At 43.1% G+C, this 12,823-nt stretch overlaps 1 protein-coding gene across 2 annotated transcripts in view; it reads left to right on the forward strand.

The window, feature by feature from the left end:
* The window catches only part of Psma5 (proteasome 20S subunit alpha 5), a 29,758-nt gene extending 17,233 nt beyond the window's left edge, over positions 1–12,525 (forward strand). Inside the window, exons 7-9 of one of the 2 annotated variants that reach the window (XM_038311320.1) lie at positions 174–276; positions 5,223–5,309; positions 12,286–12,525. In XM_038311320.1, the coding sequence (XP_038167248.1) occupies positions 174–276; positions 5,223–5,309; positions 12,286–12,363 (268 nt within the window). In that variant the 3' untranslated portion in view covers positions 12,364–12,525. Of the gene's footprint in view, positions 1–173; positions 298–481; positions 524–5,222; positions 5,310–12,285 lie in introns of those variants that run through there. The other variant, XM_038311321.1, reaches the window with a different exon arrangement.
* Positions 12,526–12,823: the final 298 nt, after the last annotated feature.

Raw genomic sequence — 12,823 nt, forward strand, 5'->3', positions numbered from 1 at the left:
AGATGCATATATCAGTAGTAGTAAGGACCTTTTAAAAGAATTATTTTCTCAAAACAAAAAGTGTTAGGAACTGTGCCTGAACCATGCCTCAGTACTTGAGTAGTGTGTCCTGGCTGCAGGGTGAGGCATTGTGGCATGAATTGCCTCCCTCTAAAGCATTATTGTCTTTTCAGGTTCCATATGGACCCATCTGGGACCTTTGTACAGTGTGATGCTCGAGCAATCGGCTCTGCTTCAGAGGGTGCCCAGAGCTCCTTGCAAGAAGTTTACCACAAGGTGATCAACCATTCTTACAAATTTCACTGTCATTTTTTTTTTTTTTTTTTTTTTTTTTTGGTTTTTCGAGACAGGGTTTCCCTGTAGTTTCTAGAGCCTGTCCTGGAACTAGCTCTTGTAGACCAGGCTGGCCTCGAACTCAGAGATCCGCCTGCCTCTGCCTCCCGAGTGCTGGGATTAAAGGCGTGCGCCACCACCGCCCGGCTTTCACTGTCATTTTATAAGTCTCTAATCTTATAACTTCTCTGTTATTGAAACTATAGGCCTGACGAGTTTTGTTCTAAGTTTTGACAGTCACCTTGGATTCACAACCTAAAACAAGACATCAAACACTATTTTTCTAGCAAAACGATCTACTTATTAATTTTTTTCCTCATCTGCAACTGTATTTACCGGTGTAGATTTGTCTGTTCTTGTACTTTTCATGAATGAAATTAATACAGCTTCATTCTGGTTGTTGTGAGTCTGTGCTGGAAGTAAAGCCACTGAGCTTTTTACTTTGGAGACAGGATCTCTGTGTCGTCCTGGTCGTCTTGGTGTTCGCTGTGTGGACCAGGCGGTGTTGTCCTCTGTCTCCACAGCTTCATTTAGCAGTTGATCTTGCCTAGTGTGGATATCGAGACAAGTGAGCACCTGGGACTTTCTTTCTGGAGTGGGAAGGCTTGGGGTTTTGTGACTCATGGGTATGGTTGAAGGCTACCATGCATATCCCAGGTGGCTCACATAAGGATATCCACTTACATCAACACCTGATGTAGGGATGCTTAAAAGGTATTTTTGGGTTTGGCATAGAGATAAGTCTATACAAAAGTTAGGGCTGTATTATACTGTATTCTCTGATTTTGTTACTTTTCTGTTGCTATGTAGAACATCATGACCATGGCGATTTATAGAGGGAAGAATTTATTTGGGCTTAATTCCAGATGGCTTAACTCCATCATGATGGAGAGGCACAGCAGCAGGTGGCAGGCACAGCAGCAGGAGCAGGAAGTTAAGAACTCACATCCTCAATGCAAGCATGAGGCAGGGAGAGGAGACTGGAAACAGGGTGAGGCTTTAAGCTCTCAAAGACTGCCCCCAGTGAATACTTGCTCCAGCAAATATTTACCTAAACCTCCCCAAATAGTACCACCAACTGGAGACCGAGTACTCAAATACTAAAGCCCGTGGGGAGCGTTTCTCATTTAAACCACCACAGTGTGCAGTACCATTATGTCTGTGAAAGATTTCATAGTTTAACCACAATTTTTTATTACTAAAAATGATAATAATCATCTGAGCCTTTAGCAAAGACTTTTTATTTTATTTTTTATTTTAATTCTTTTCCCATGGCACTTGCTGCCTTCATGTCTATGGCTGCTGAGGTTGGGGTGGCCGTGACACTTTCTTAAAGGGATACAAGAGAGTTTATGGCATCAAAGAACTGTACCTTCATGAAAGATTTACCGTAGCATATGATGGTGTGTAATAGTGTCTACCACAGAATTTTCTTTCCAAACTGGGATCAGTGCTCAGGCTGTTGTTGTGCATCATCAGCTAAGCGTACATAGTATAAAAAGGGGAGAGAGGGCTGGGAAGACAGCTCCCTGGGAGAACACTTGCCCAGCATGTATGAGGCTGTGTACTCAGTCCCTGATACTAGAAATGAAAGCCGTGCAGCCTGGATGTCACTTGATTTATCTGCTGTTAGGAGAACTCACAGAGATCCTCTGGTGTCTGCCTCCTGAGCACTGGGATTAAAGGTGTGCACCACCTGCTCTTGGTCAAAGACCGGCTTTTCTTAAGCCACATGAACCAACCTCTGCTGGCTTCTAGCTTTTCTTCTGCAGCTTCCTTGCTTCAGCTTTTGTTGAGCTGAAGAAGTTAGATAGAGCTTTGCTGTGGAGTAGCCTTTGGTTTAAAGGAATATTGTAACTGATTTGATTGTTCAGTCACTAAAACTTCCTATCAGCTCTTAAAAAGCTGTTTGACTTTCCTTCTTTCTTCTTTTTTCCTTTCAAAGATTTATTTATTATGTATACAGTATTCTGTCTGCATGTTTGCCTACATACTAGAAGAGGGAATCAGATCACATTATAGATGGCTGTGAGCCACCATGTGGGTTCTGGGAATTGAATTCAGAACCTTTAAAAGAGCAGCCAGTGCTCTTAACCTCTGAGCCAACTTTCCAGCCCCTACTCTAAGATTTTATTTTGTGTGTATCATTGTTTTACCTGTATGTCTGTGTACCACGTACATGCAGTGCCCATGGAGGCCAGAAAAGGGTGTCATGTCCCATAGGACTGGAGTTGTACATGATTGTAATCCATCATGTGGGTGCTAGGAAGTGAGCCCAGGGCTACTGTAAAAGCAATAAATGCTCCTAATCACTAAGCTGTCTCTCCAGCCCATCTTAATTTCTCATTCTTTTCTCTTTGACAGGGTCTTAGTATGTAACCATCCGTGGGGGCTGGTCTGGAACTTGTATAATCATGTATGGCCTCAAGCTCTGCAAAGAGCCGCCTGCCTCTGCCTCCTGAGCACTGGGATTAAGAGCGTGCACCACCACACCCAGACTGCTCACTTTCTCACCAGTCACACATTCACTGGAGTAGCACTTGAATCTCCTCTTGGGCCTAGAGAGATGGCTCAGCAGTTAAGAGTACTTACTGCTCTATCAGATCCCAGTACCTACATTTGATGGCTCACAAATGCCAGTAACACCAGCTCTAAGGGATCTAACATCCTTTTCTGACTCCCATGGGTACCTACACACACAAATAAAATAATTTTTAAAGAGGACTTTTCCTTTTCCTTCCCAGCTTGCTTACCTGTTTAGCACAAGAGGGCTAGCTTTCAGCCTAACTCAAACTTTGATAAACTCTACTAAGCTTTACCACTGTTAGTTTTTTATTTAAAGTGAAGGGCATGTGACTCTTCCCTTTACTGGTATCCTTAGAAGTCATTACAGTCATTACTTGATCTCATTTTAGTGTTACTGTGTCTTGGAATGTAGAGAAGCCCAGGAGTGTATGGACTGTAGCGCCGTCAGACAGCTGCTACATCTGTTAGGTTAGCGTTGCTGTGAGGCTGGCCGCACTCCAGCAATTACAGCAACAGCATCAAAGGTGACTTGCTATATTTCTTAGTAAAGTGCTTCTTTTGTAAGCATGGTACCCAGAATCCTCATTAATAAAAGCCAGCAGTGCTGGAGAGATGTGTCAGTGGTTAAGAGAACACACTCTCTTACAGAGGACTGGAGTTCGGGTCTCAGCACCAGCACCCATGGCCCCCCAGGTGACTCACAGCTCCCTGTAACTCCAGCTCCAGGGGATCTGGCACCTTTTCTGTGGGTCCCTGCTCTCGTGTGTATACCCACACAGAGACACATATCATTAAAAAAGGGAGGACGGCCAGATCCTGTAGCACAGGCTTGATTCCCAATGTTCTGGAGGCAAAGACATGTGGATCACTGGGGGTCACTTGCTATGCAGCCTAGCATACTTGGTGAATTCCAGGCCAGTGAGGGATTGGTTTCAACCATTTTAAAAGGTATCTGAAGAATAACATCTAAGGTTGTCTTCCGACCTCCATCCACATGTATGCACGTTCAACCCCGCCTCCCATGACTCTGCACAAACATGAACATTCACACACAAAAGAAAAGGGGGAGCGGTGATAGATTGAAGTTAAGCCAGGTGGTGGAGGTGTATGCCTTTAATTCCAGCACGCAGAGGCAGGTGGATCTCTGAGTTTGAGGCCAGCGTGATCTACAGAGGGAGTTTCAGAACAACCAGGGCTACACAGAGACCCTGTCTCAAAAAAGCAAAAAAACAAAAAATTGAAGTTCAAACTATTGTGACAATTAGTCAGAAATAGCACAGAGATACAAGTAATCTTATGCTTTTAGAAAAATGTCCCCAGTAAACTTGTTCACCATAGGGTTGCCACAGACCTGTAGTATCAGCTCAGTGCTGCAAAACAAAGCACAATAAAATGCCATTGGCCGGTAATACAGATGTTGGATGTGGAGGATATGAGGTGTAGTCGGTGTCCTAGTTGGTGCCTCATATTTATTCATTTAACTCAAAGTGTATCAACCTGACACAAGTTAGAGCCATGTGGGAAGTGGAAATTCAGATGAGAGAATACCTCATCAGATTGGCCTGTAGGCAAATCTGTAGGACATTTTCTTGATCTAATGATTGGTGTGGGTGGGTCCAGCCCACTGTGGTAGTGCCATCTCTGTGCAGGTGTTTCTGGGGTCTATAAAAAAGCAAACCAACGTGCGCATGCCTTTAAACCCAGCACTTGGGAGGCAGAGGCAGGTGGATCTCTGTGAGTTCGAGACCAGCCTGGTCTCCAAGAGCTAGTTCCAGTACAGGCTCCAAAGCTACAGAGAAACCCTGTCTTGAAAAACAAACAAACCCAAAGAAAGCAAACCAAACAAGGCAGGAGGAAGAAGCAGTAGGCAGCACTCCTCCACAGCCTTTGCTTCTTTCCCTGCCTTGACCTCCCTCAGTCATAAAATGGGACCTGAGAGCTCTAAGGGGAAACAAACCCTTTCCTTCCTAAGTTGCTTTTGGTCATGGTGTTTATCACAGCAATAGGAACCCTAAGACAGGTAAAATGAAAACTGGATTTTCTGAATCATTGGATTGCCTTTTTAGGTGAATTGGGCATTGTTAGAATATTGCCCAGGTTATGTTATCTTCTGAATCAAGGAATTCAAGTACACACTAGAGACGTGTGGCCTTTCTCTCTTTCTCAATGATCATTTTCTATGTGGGAGTTAGCAGCACAAAGTAAGACATTTTTCTTCTGAATCAGTATATTCTACTTACCATATACTTGAATATTTATATTATTATATAATGTATAATATGATGTAAATTTATTAATGTTGGCGAGGAGGGAGAGGGCTGAGGAAGGGATGTGCTCACTAACAGCCCGTCCACTCTGTTCAGTCCATGACACTGAAGGAAGCCATCAAGTCTTCGCTCATCATTCTCAAGCAAGTAATGGAGGAGAAGCTGAACGCCACGAACATAGAGGTACTTTCCTGCTCTGCTGTGACCTGACAGTGCTGTCGCTTCCACTGGTGAAGACTGGGTAGATCAAGGAAATCATTCTGCCTGCACTGATTTTAGGTCATTGATAGCATTTGAGTAATAATCAGCATTAATGAGGTGGTGGGAGCCAGAGTACAGTGAATTGAAGAGTGAAGCAAAAAACAGGGTTCTTTCTTATGACCGATTAACATTAGCAAAAAGCAGCATTGAAGAAACAAGAAAAAATTAATGTAGAGGAAACTGTAAAAAAGGCGAAAACAGTACAGATAACAGTCTTTCAAAAATAAAATTAATTCAGCATTGTTCTTGAGACCCCAGTATATGGACCCCAGCTTTGTTTTAAGTCGTATGCCGGATGCAGGCAAAGAATATAGAAAATCCAATTCCTAGCTAAGCAGTGTTCTGTGCAGTATAAGGGATTCACAGATAATTAGGGTGTGGGTGGAACTTCTGGATGCAGTAAGAACAGATTTCTCTGTGTGACGAGAGTAGGGCGGTAGGAAAGCATCCTGGAGGAGGGAGGCAAAATATATCCCAGGAAAGAGAATTATAGCATATGCAGTGGACCAAAGGGTTGGGGCCATGGGTGCAGCTCAGCAGTAGAGTGCTTGCCTAACACAGCGTTCTCTCCCCAGCATTGTAAAAAGTAAAACTCAAACAGGAATTCTTTTTTCTTTTTTCCTTTTGCTGGGTTGTGGAATAGAGGGGTGGCAAATAATCAAGATTGGGAACCACAGGTCAAATTCTGGATGTTCTTATTTAGGATGTTAACAGTAGACAGGAGAAAAGGAGGTAATGATAAGTACACGTGCCGGCTTGGAAGTAAACAGGGAGAGACGTCCTGTATTTGCCTAGGAATTAGGTTGTTTGCCAAGTGGGTATTAAATCAAACCAGCACCAACCAGGGTGTCTGGGTGGAGTGGTAGAATTAATCCCTGGTGGAAGATTGGTTAGCTAAAGGCAAGCATGGAGAGTCCTGGCCTCTTGTTGGTTTCAGAGGCTGCCACAAAAGAGGCAAAGCTGGGTACTAGAAAGCAGAGTCCAGGGAACTGGAGGAACCTGGCTTATCTTTGAGCAGAAGTAGAAAGGAGCTTTACTGTGATTTCAGTGGGAAATGCCCCGAAGTTACACCCTAGAATCTCGTGTAATATGTGCTGCTTTGTGCCTTCGTTTTGACTCAGCGCTGGTTTTGAAGTTCACCTGGCTGTGTCGGTAGGTCTGTTTACTGCTGTGGGATTCCTTGGTGACTTTCACTTTTTTAAAAAAATTATTTTCACTGATTTATTTTGTGTGCATTGGTGTGAAGGTATCAGATCTTCTGGAACTGGAGTTGCAGACAGTTATGAGCTGCCGTGTGGGTGCTGGGAATTAAACCTGGATCCTCTGGAAGAATAGTCAGCGCTCTTAGTCACTCAGCCGTCTCTGCAACCCCAAGTTTTACCTTAACAGACATTTTAAAATTATTCCTCTCAGCCGTCTCAGAGATGTGTGGCACAGTGACTACTGATGATGTTGACCCTTTGGGGAGATGTCAGCCCTTCCTGATAGTCTGTGGTCCTGGAGGAGCGAGTCTCGGCAAACTCATATGTAGTCTTGGTTTCAGTCAAGGCTCTCGGACCTAATTGGTTCAAGTTTCACTACAGAGATACTTCTAGTTCCTTCAGTATGGTGTTGGGAAGAGTGCCAGTCTGTCTCTTCTGGGCTCGGTGAGCACAGTGACCTCCAACTCTGAGTCTCCTTGCTCTTCCGCTGCAGCAGGGCTCTTACTGAAGCTCTCAGCCTGAGTCTTTGGAAAAGAGGCCCCAGACTTAGAGCTTCAAATGCTCCTCTGATTTTGATGGCGGAAGTAACCCCAGCCATGGGAGAGGTACAGCTCTCAAGCCTTTCTTCCCTCTTGGTCAGGTTTTCAGTTGGCTCTTGGATCCATCCCTTCTACAAGATGCTTCTTCTGAGAAAAGACAAATTTAAAGAAAAAGGTGGTAGCACGCACCTGTAACTTCAGCCTTTGGAGACAATGCTTGAATTCCCAGCTAACCTGGGCTACATAGCAAGACTATCTCTGAAACAGACAAGTGGGGCATGGTGGTATACACCTGTAATCCCAGCACTTGGGGCAAAAACAGGAATGATGCAGGAGTCCAGACCAGTCCAGTCTGTAGGACAGGACAATAGTGAGACCCTGTCTCTAAAAACAACAAAAACATCTTCCACTTAATGTGTGTCCTGTCTTTTAAAGAAATCAACTTTTCTGTATAAGTTATACACAGTAACATCAACCCATTCAGGTATGGAATTCATTGACCTTTGACAACTATAACTCTGCCACAATGGTCAATACAAACATTTTTATCCTCTCCCAAATTCCCTCTAGCCCCATTGCAGTCTCTTCCCCCACTGACCTCTACTCTTAGAACTGTAGGTTTGTATTGCATTGTAGAATTTCATACAAGTAGGTACTTTGACTCAGCTTGTTGATGTGCACCTGGCTTGTCAGTTGACTCTTAGATTTTACTGCTGTGGGACATTCCTTAAGCCTGCTTTATAACTGTATTGCTAAATCTATTTTTCCAGACAGAAGCTATATTCGGTATCTTCTGTCTCCTTACTCGTTCCTTAGTCATTACCATTATTTCCGCTTTTTAGTTCTCAAGACTGCCCCTTGCTGTGGTAACTCCTGCTTGTCGTATTTCCTGACAGCTCTAGAACTCTCAGCTGACCATCTAATGTTGTCACCCTGCTCAACAGTCCTAAATTAAACATTATCTTTCCAGAAAAACCGCTTCCCCTTCCAATATTTCTCATCCTGGTTGATAAGAACAGCCAGTGTACTTGCCACTCACAGCAGAAGCCTAGAAGACTTTGAACTCCTCTCCAGTCTAATGCCTTATAGTGAGGCACTCTAGACCCTTCCAGGGTCTGGAGCTTTGCTTACTTAATGACTGGTGTATGATTATGTTGAGATTTGTACCCAGGTCTGCTTTTTTTAAGTTCTAAGTTTTTTTGTTTTGTTTGTTTTTAATAGGGTCTTTTTAGGTGGGTCAGGCTGTCCTTGAATTCTCTGTATAGTCCAGGCTATCCTCGGCCACTGAGTCACCTGACTCAACCTAGTGCTTAGTTTATTTAAGTGCGTTCAATCACAGCTAAGGTTCTAGATTTTTAAATTGCTGCACTAGAACTCTGCATGAGATGTGAGCCAGTATTCTCTTCATCTCATCCTCCATTCCACCTGTCCTTACAGAATTACCTCGTTTTGCAAATACCGTATTCATGTTTGTATGCATTTGCACATCCAGCCTGTACTTCCTCTCCTTCATTGTCCAGTTAATACACAACTCAAAAGTGTTCTCTTCCTTGACTCCTCCCGGAACCTCTGGGCCTTCCTTTCCAAACACTCAGCACTGTTCTAATGTCGGGTGACACTGAGAGCCTCTGGTGTCCTTAGGAAGTGAGGAGCAGGACTTCTAGCTCAAGTCCTGTTTGCTAGCACCTCTAGTATACACATGGATGGATAAAGAGAGAAGACGTCTGTGCACCTTCCTCATGGAGGTTTTATAAGAGTAGAGTGAAATAATAAAGCGTCTTATTAATTATGTAAATGCATATCATGTGAATTATATGGGTTATATTTTACTTGCCTGGTGATGAGTGCCTGAAGGCAGTGCAGGGTTCAAAACCTGTTAGTTTTCATTTACCTCCTGGTTCTATAGGATCTTTTTATTCAGTTTGCCAAGTTTCTGTTTTTAGCCCCTGTAAGCTTTTGGGAGGATTACCCCGGGATATGAGTGACCTCACAGAACTATCCTGTAGTCTTGATTCCTTTTACTGATACTGCATCTCTGTTCTCACTGACATTGCAGAAGTAAAGATACCTTAAGAGAAGTGAGAATTCTAGTTATAGTTGTAGTACCCTAATAATAGAGCTCATTTATAGGCTGTCTGGACTAGAATACATTGCTTAATATGTATTAGTAAAATATACTTGAAGTTCTTCAGACATTTTTGTAATTGGATATATCTTTTGGAAGAATCTGCTAGACAGGCTTTGTGATGAAGGCATTTATTTTCATCTTTTCCAAGATCAGATTGTTAGATGTCTTCCCCCCTCCCAAATTTTACTTATTTAAAAAGAATAATAATTATAGAACTAGACTGTGCTAGTTTTGTCTGCTAACTTTCAATTAATCCTATTTCTAAATGCTGTAGAGTGGGAGATAGTTTAGTCAGTACAATGCTTACAGAGATCTGAGTTTGATCTTCAGAATCCATGTAAAAATGCCAGGCATGATGGTATGTGCTTGTAATCTCAATGTTTAGGAGGCAAAGATAGGCGACTCCCTGGGGCTCATCAGCCAGCCAGCTTACTTGGTGAATTCCCAAGCAAGTAGAGTTTGTATCTGAACAAAAACAAGGGAGACAGCACCCGAGGAACAACAGCCAAGTTTGTCCTCTGGTCTCCATGTACACATGTACCTGCATATATGAACACACGTTTGTTGTATGAGGAGTGGGCTGCGTCCCACTGCCCGGCTAGCTTAGCCCCGAAATAACCACACAGAAATTGTATTAATTCAAATACTGCCTGGCCCATTATCTCCAATCCCTGATTGGCTAACTCTCACATATTAGTTTAACCCATCTCCATTAATGTGTATCGCCACTTGACTGTGGCTTACCTGCATGAGTCTAACCAGCGTCTGTCTCGGGCAGGAGAACCATGGCATCTGCCTGTCTCTGCTTTTTTCCTCACAGAATTCTGTTCTGTCTTCCCCGCCTACCTGAGTTCCGCCCTATCAACTAGGCCAAGGCAGTTTCTTTTTTTTTCTTTTTTTCTTTTTTTTTTTTTTTTTTTTTTTTTTTTTTTTTTTTTTTGGTTTTTCGAGACAGGGTTTCCCTGTAGTTTCTAGAGCCTGTCCTGGAGCTAGCTCTTGTAGACCAGGCTGGCCTCGAACTCAGAGATCCGCCTGCCTCTGCCTTCCGAGTGCTGGGATTAAAGGCATGTGCCACCACCGCCCGGCCGGCAGTTTCTTTAATAACCAGTGAAAGCAACACAAATACAGAAGGGCCTCCTACACCACATTGTCACACATACAACATACACTGTGTACAGTTTTAAAATGTAAAAAGACAGTATGGAAAAGATGACATTTAAAACAAGCACAGGGGCCTGGGAAGGTGGCTAACAGTTAAGAGCACTTACTGGTCTTGCAGAGGATCCAGGCTTGTTTCCCAGAACCCATGTGATGGCATACAACTGCCTGTAACGCCAGTTTCACCTGCTTCTGGCTTCCACGAGCTCCTACACGTGCCCATAAAATCATGCAGGCCCACACACATTAGGGTAAACTTTAAAAACCAAATATCTTTAGCCATTTGAGACCTATGTGAACTAACACCTGTTTGTCAGGGTTGCCCCCATCGTGGGGTTCTGTGCTGCACAGAGATGATGCTGTCACTTAAATCTTTAAAGTAGTGTTTCTTTTGGTTGGTTTGCACTGCCAGCTGCGGGTTATTACTGGAACCCAAAATGATTTCCTCTTGTAGTGCTGCTGGGTGCTCTTCATTCTCCCCTTAAACAAAAACACCTTTGCCACAGAGACAGATGTAGAGAACAAAGAATGATTGCTTAACAGTTGTTTGGTCCTTTTTAATGTCCTAAATAATTTGCATGGATTAACATTTAATCTGCACTGTTGCTCTATGGATATTAGTGTTTCCATTTTACAGGTGAGGAAATAGAGACACAGGCTGGGCAAGTAATACAGTGTCACACAAGTTCATTTTGGAAGTTTACAAATGTGCCTTAAATATATTTCTTTGGGGCTGGGAATATAGCTCAGGGTTAGGGCGCTTGCCTAGGTAGGGCATGCTGGACCCTGAGTTTGATTTTTACATTCGTGTGTGTGTGTGTGTGTGTGTGTGTGTGTGTGTGTGTGTGTGCATATACACTTTATTTTCTATGTGTAGTGTGTGTAAGGGCAGGCATACATACATACTATGGTATTTGTATGAGCTTAGAGAAAAATTTTTAAAGAGTCACTCTGTCCTTCCACAGCAGGATCTGAGGATCAGACTTGGGCAGTCAGACTTGGGTGACAGGTGTCTTCACTTCCTGAGCTATCTGTGGGCTGGGCTGGACTTTAAAGACAGTTCTAGGGGCTAGAGAGATGACTCAGCCGTTAAGAGCACTGACTGCTCCTTCAAAGGTCCTGAGTTAAATTCCCAGCTCATATCCATCTATAATGGGATCCGATGTCCTCTTCCGGCTTGCAGTCATGCCTGCAGACACAGCACTCATGTGCATAAAATACATTAATAAATCTTTTAAAAAGAGCACAATTATATATATATATACATATATATATATAATGAAAAATACATACCCTATATATACATACACACACACACGTTATTTATTCCTAAAGTAATCTAGCTGAAAGCAAATGTATTAGCTCTGTGTTTTGTTTTTTGTTTGCTTTTTTTTTTTTTTTTTTTTTTTGAGAGGGGAAGTGTGCTTTGAGACAGGGTTTCCCTATGTAGCCCTGGCTGTCTTGGAACTTACTCTGTACACCAGGCTGGCCTCAGACTCACAGATCTGCCTGCCTGTGCCTCCTGAGTGCTAGGATTAAAGGTGTGTGCCACCAGTGCAGGGCCCGGCTCTGTGTGCTATGCTGTTGCTTTTGTAATGCTTACTGAAGTAACTTTAAGAGGTAACAGTGATGTCAGTTTGCATAACTGTTACGTGGTGGATTAACCTCAAAATAGAAAAATTGGTCAATAAGAATTTTTATTTGGGAGTCAGAGTTATTTTAGGGACCTGCTGCCTGGAAAGGATACCCCAGGACAGCAGATCCCTTGGTCCTAATAAACAGCTGCCTCACCAACACTTCTGACCAAGCTAGGGCCGTCAGCAAGAAGTCCGACTCCGCTTACTTACTAACCCCTTTCTGTTTCTCTGCAGCTAGCCACGGTGCAGCCTGGTCAGAATTTCCACATGTTCACAAAGGAAGAACTGGAGGAAGTGATCAAGGACATTTGAGGAGGAGCTATCCTAGACACCTGTGGGACACTTCAGTTCTCCTGATAGCCCTGAAACTTTATTTCCAGCTCTTATGTCATGGAAAATATCCAGTATATGTGTGTTTTTTTTTATGATGTCTGTACATTACAGCAATTCTGAAATAAAAGAATTTTAAAATAATTGTTCATTGTCTGTGCTCTTATAATTTTAAATGTTTATGTTGGTAGGCAAAAAGGATAGTGATTAATACCCCTGTTCTGTGAGCATGTCTGTTCTAAAATTATTGTAGTGGTTCTTGGCTGCAGTCAGCTCTTGCCTTTGGTGCTAGAGATGAATTCAGACTAGCCCAGCACCTCCTAGTGGTTGGTAGGTGTTAATACCACTGTAAATCCATTTTAGTCTGAGTCTGTTGTTTCCTTTATATAAAGACACTCCTCATTGACCATCAAAAGACTGTCCTGGGGGCCACCGCAAAATA

Source organism: Arvicola amphibius, chromosome 14 (assembly GCF_903992535.2).
Source record: "Arvicola amphibius chromosome 14, mArvAmp1.2, whole genome shotgun sequence".
In the NCBI taxonomy this organism is placed as follows: Eukaryota; Metazoa; Chordata; class Mammalia; order Rodentia; family Cricetidae; genus Arvicola; species Arvicola amphibius.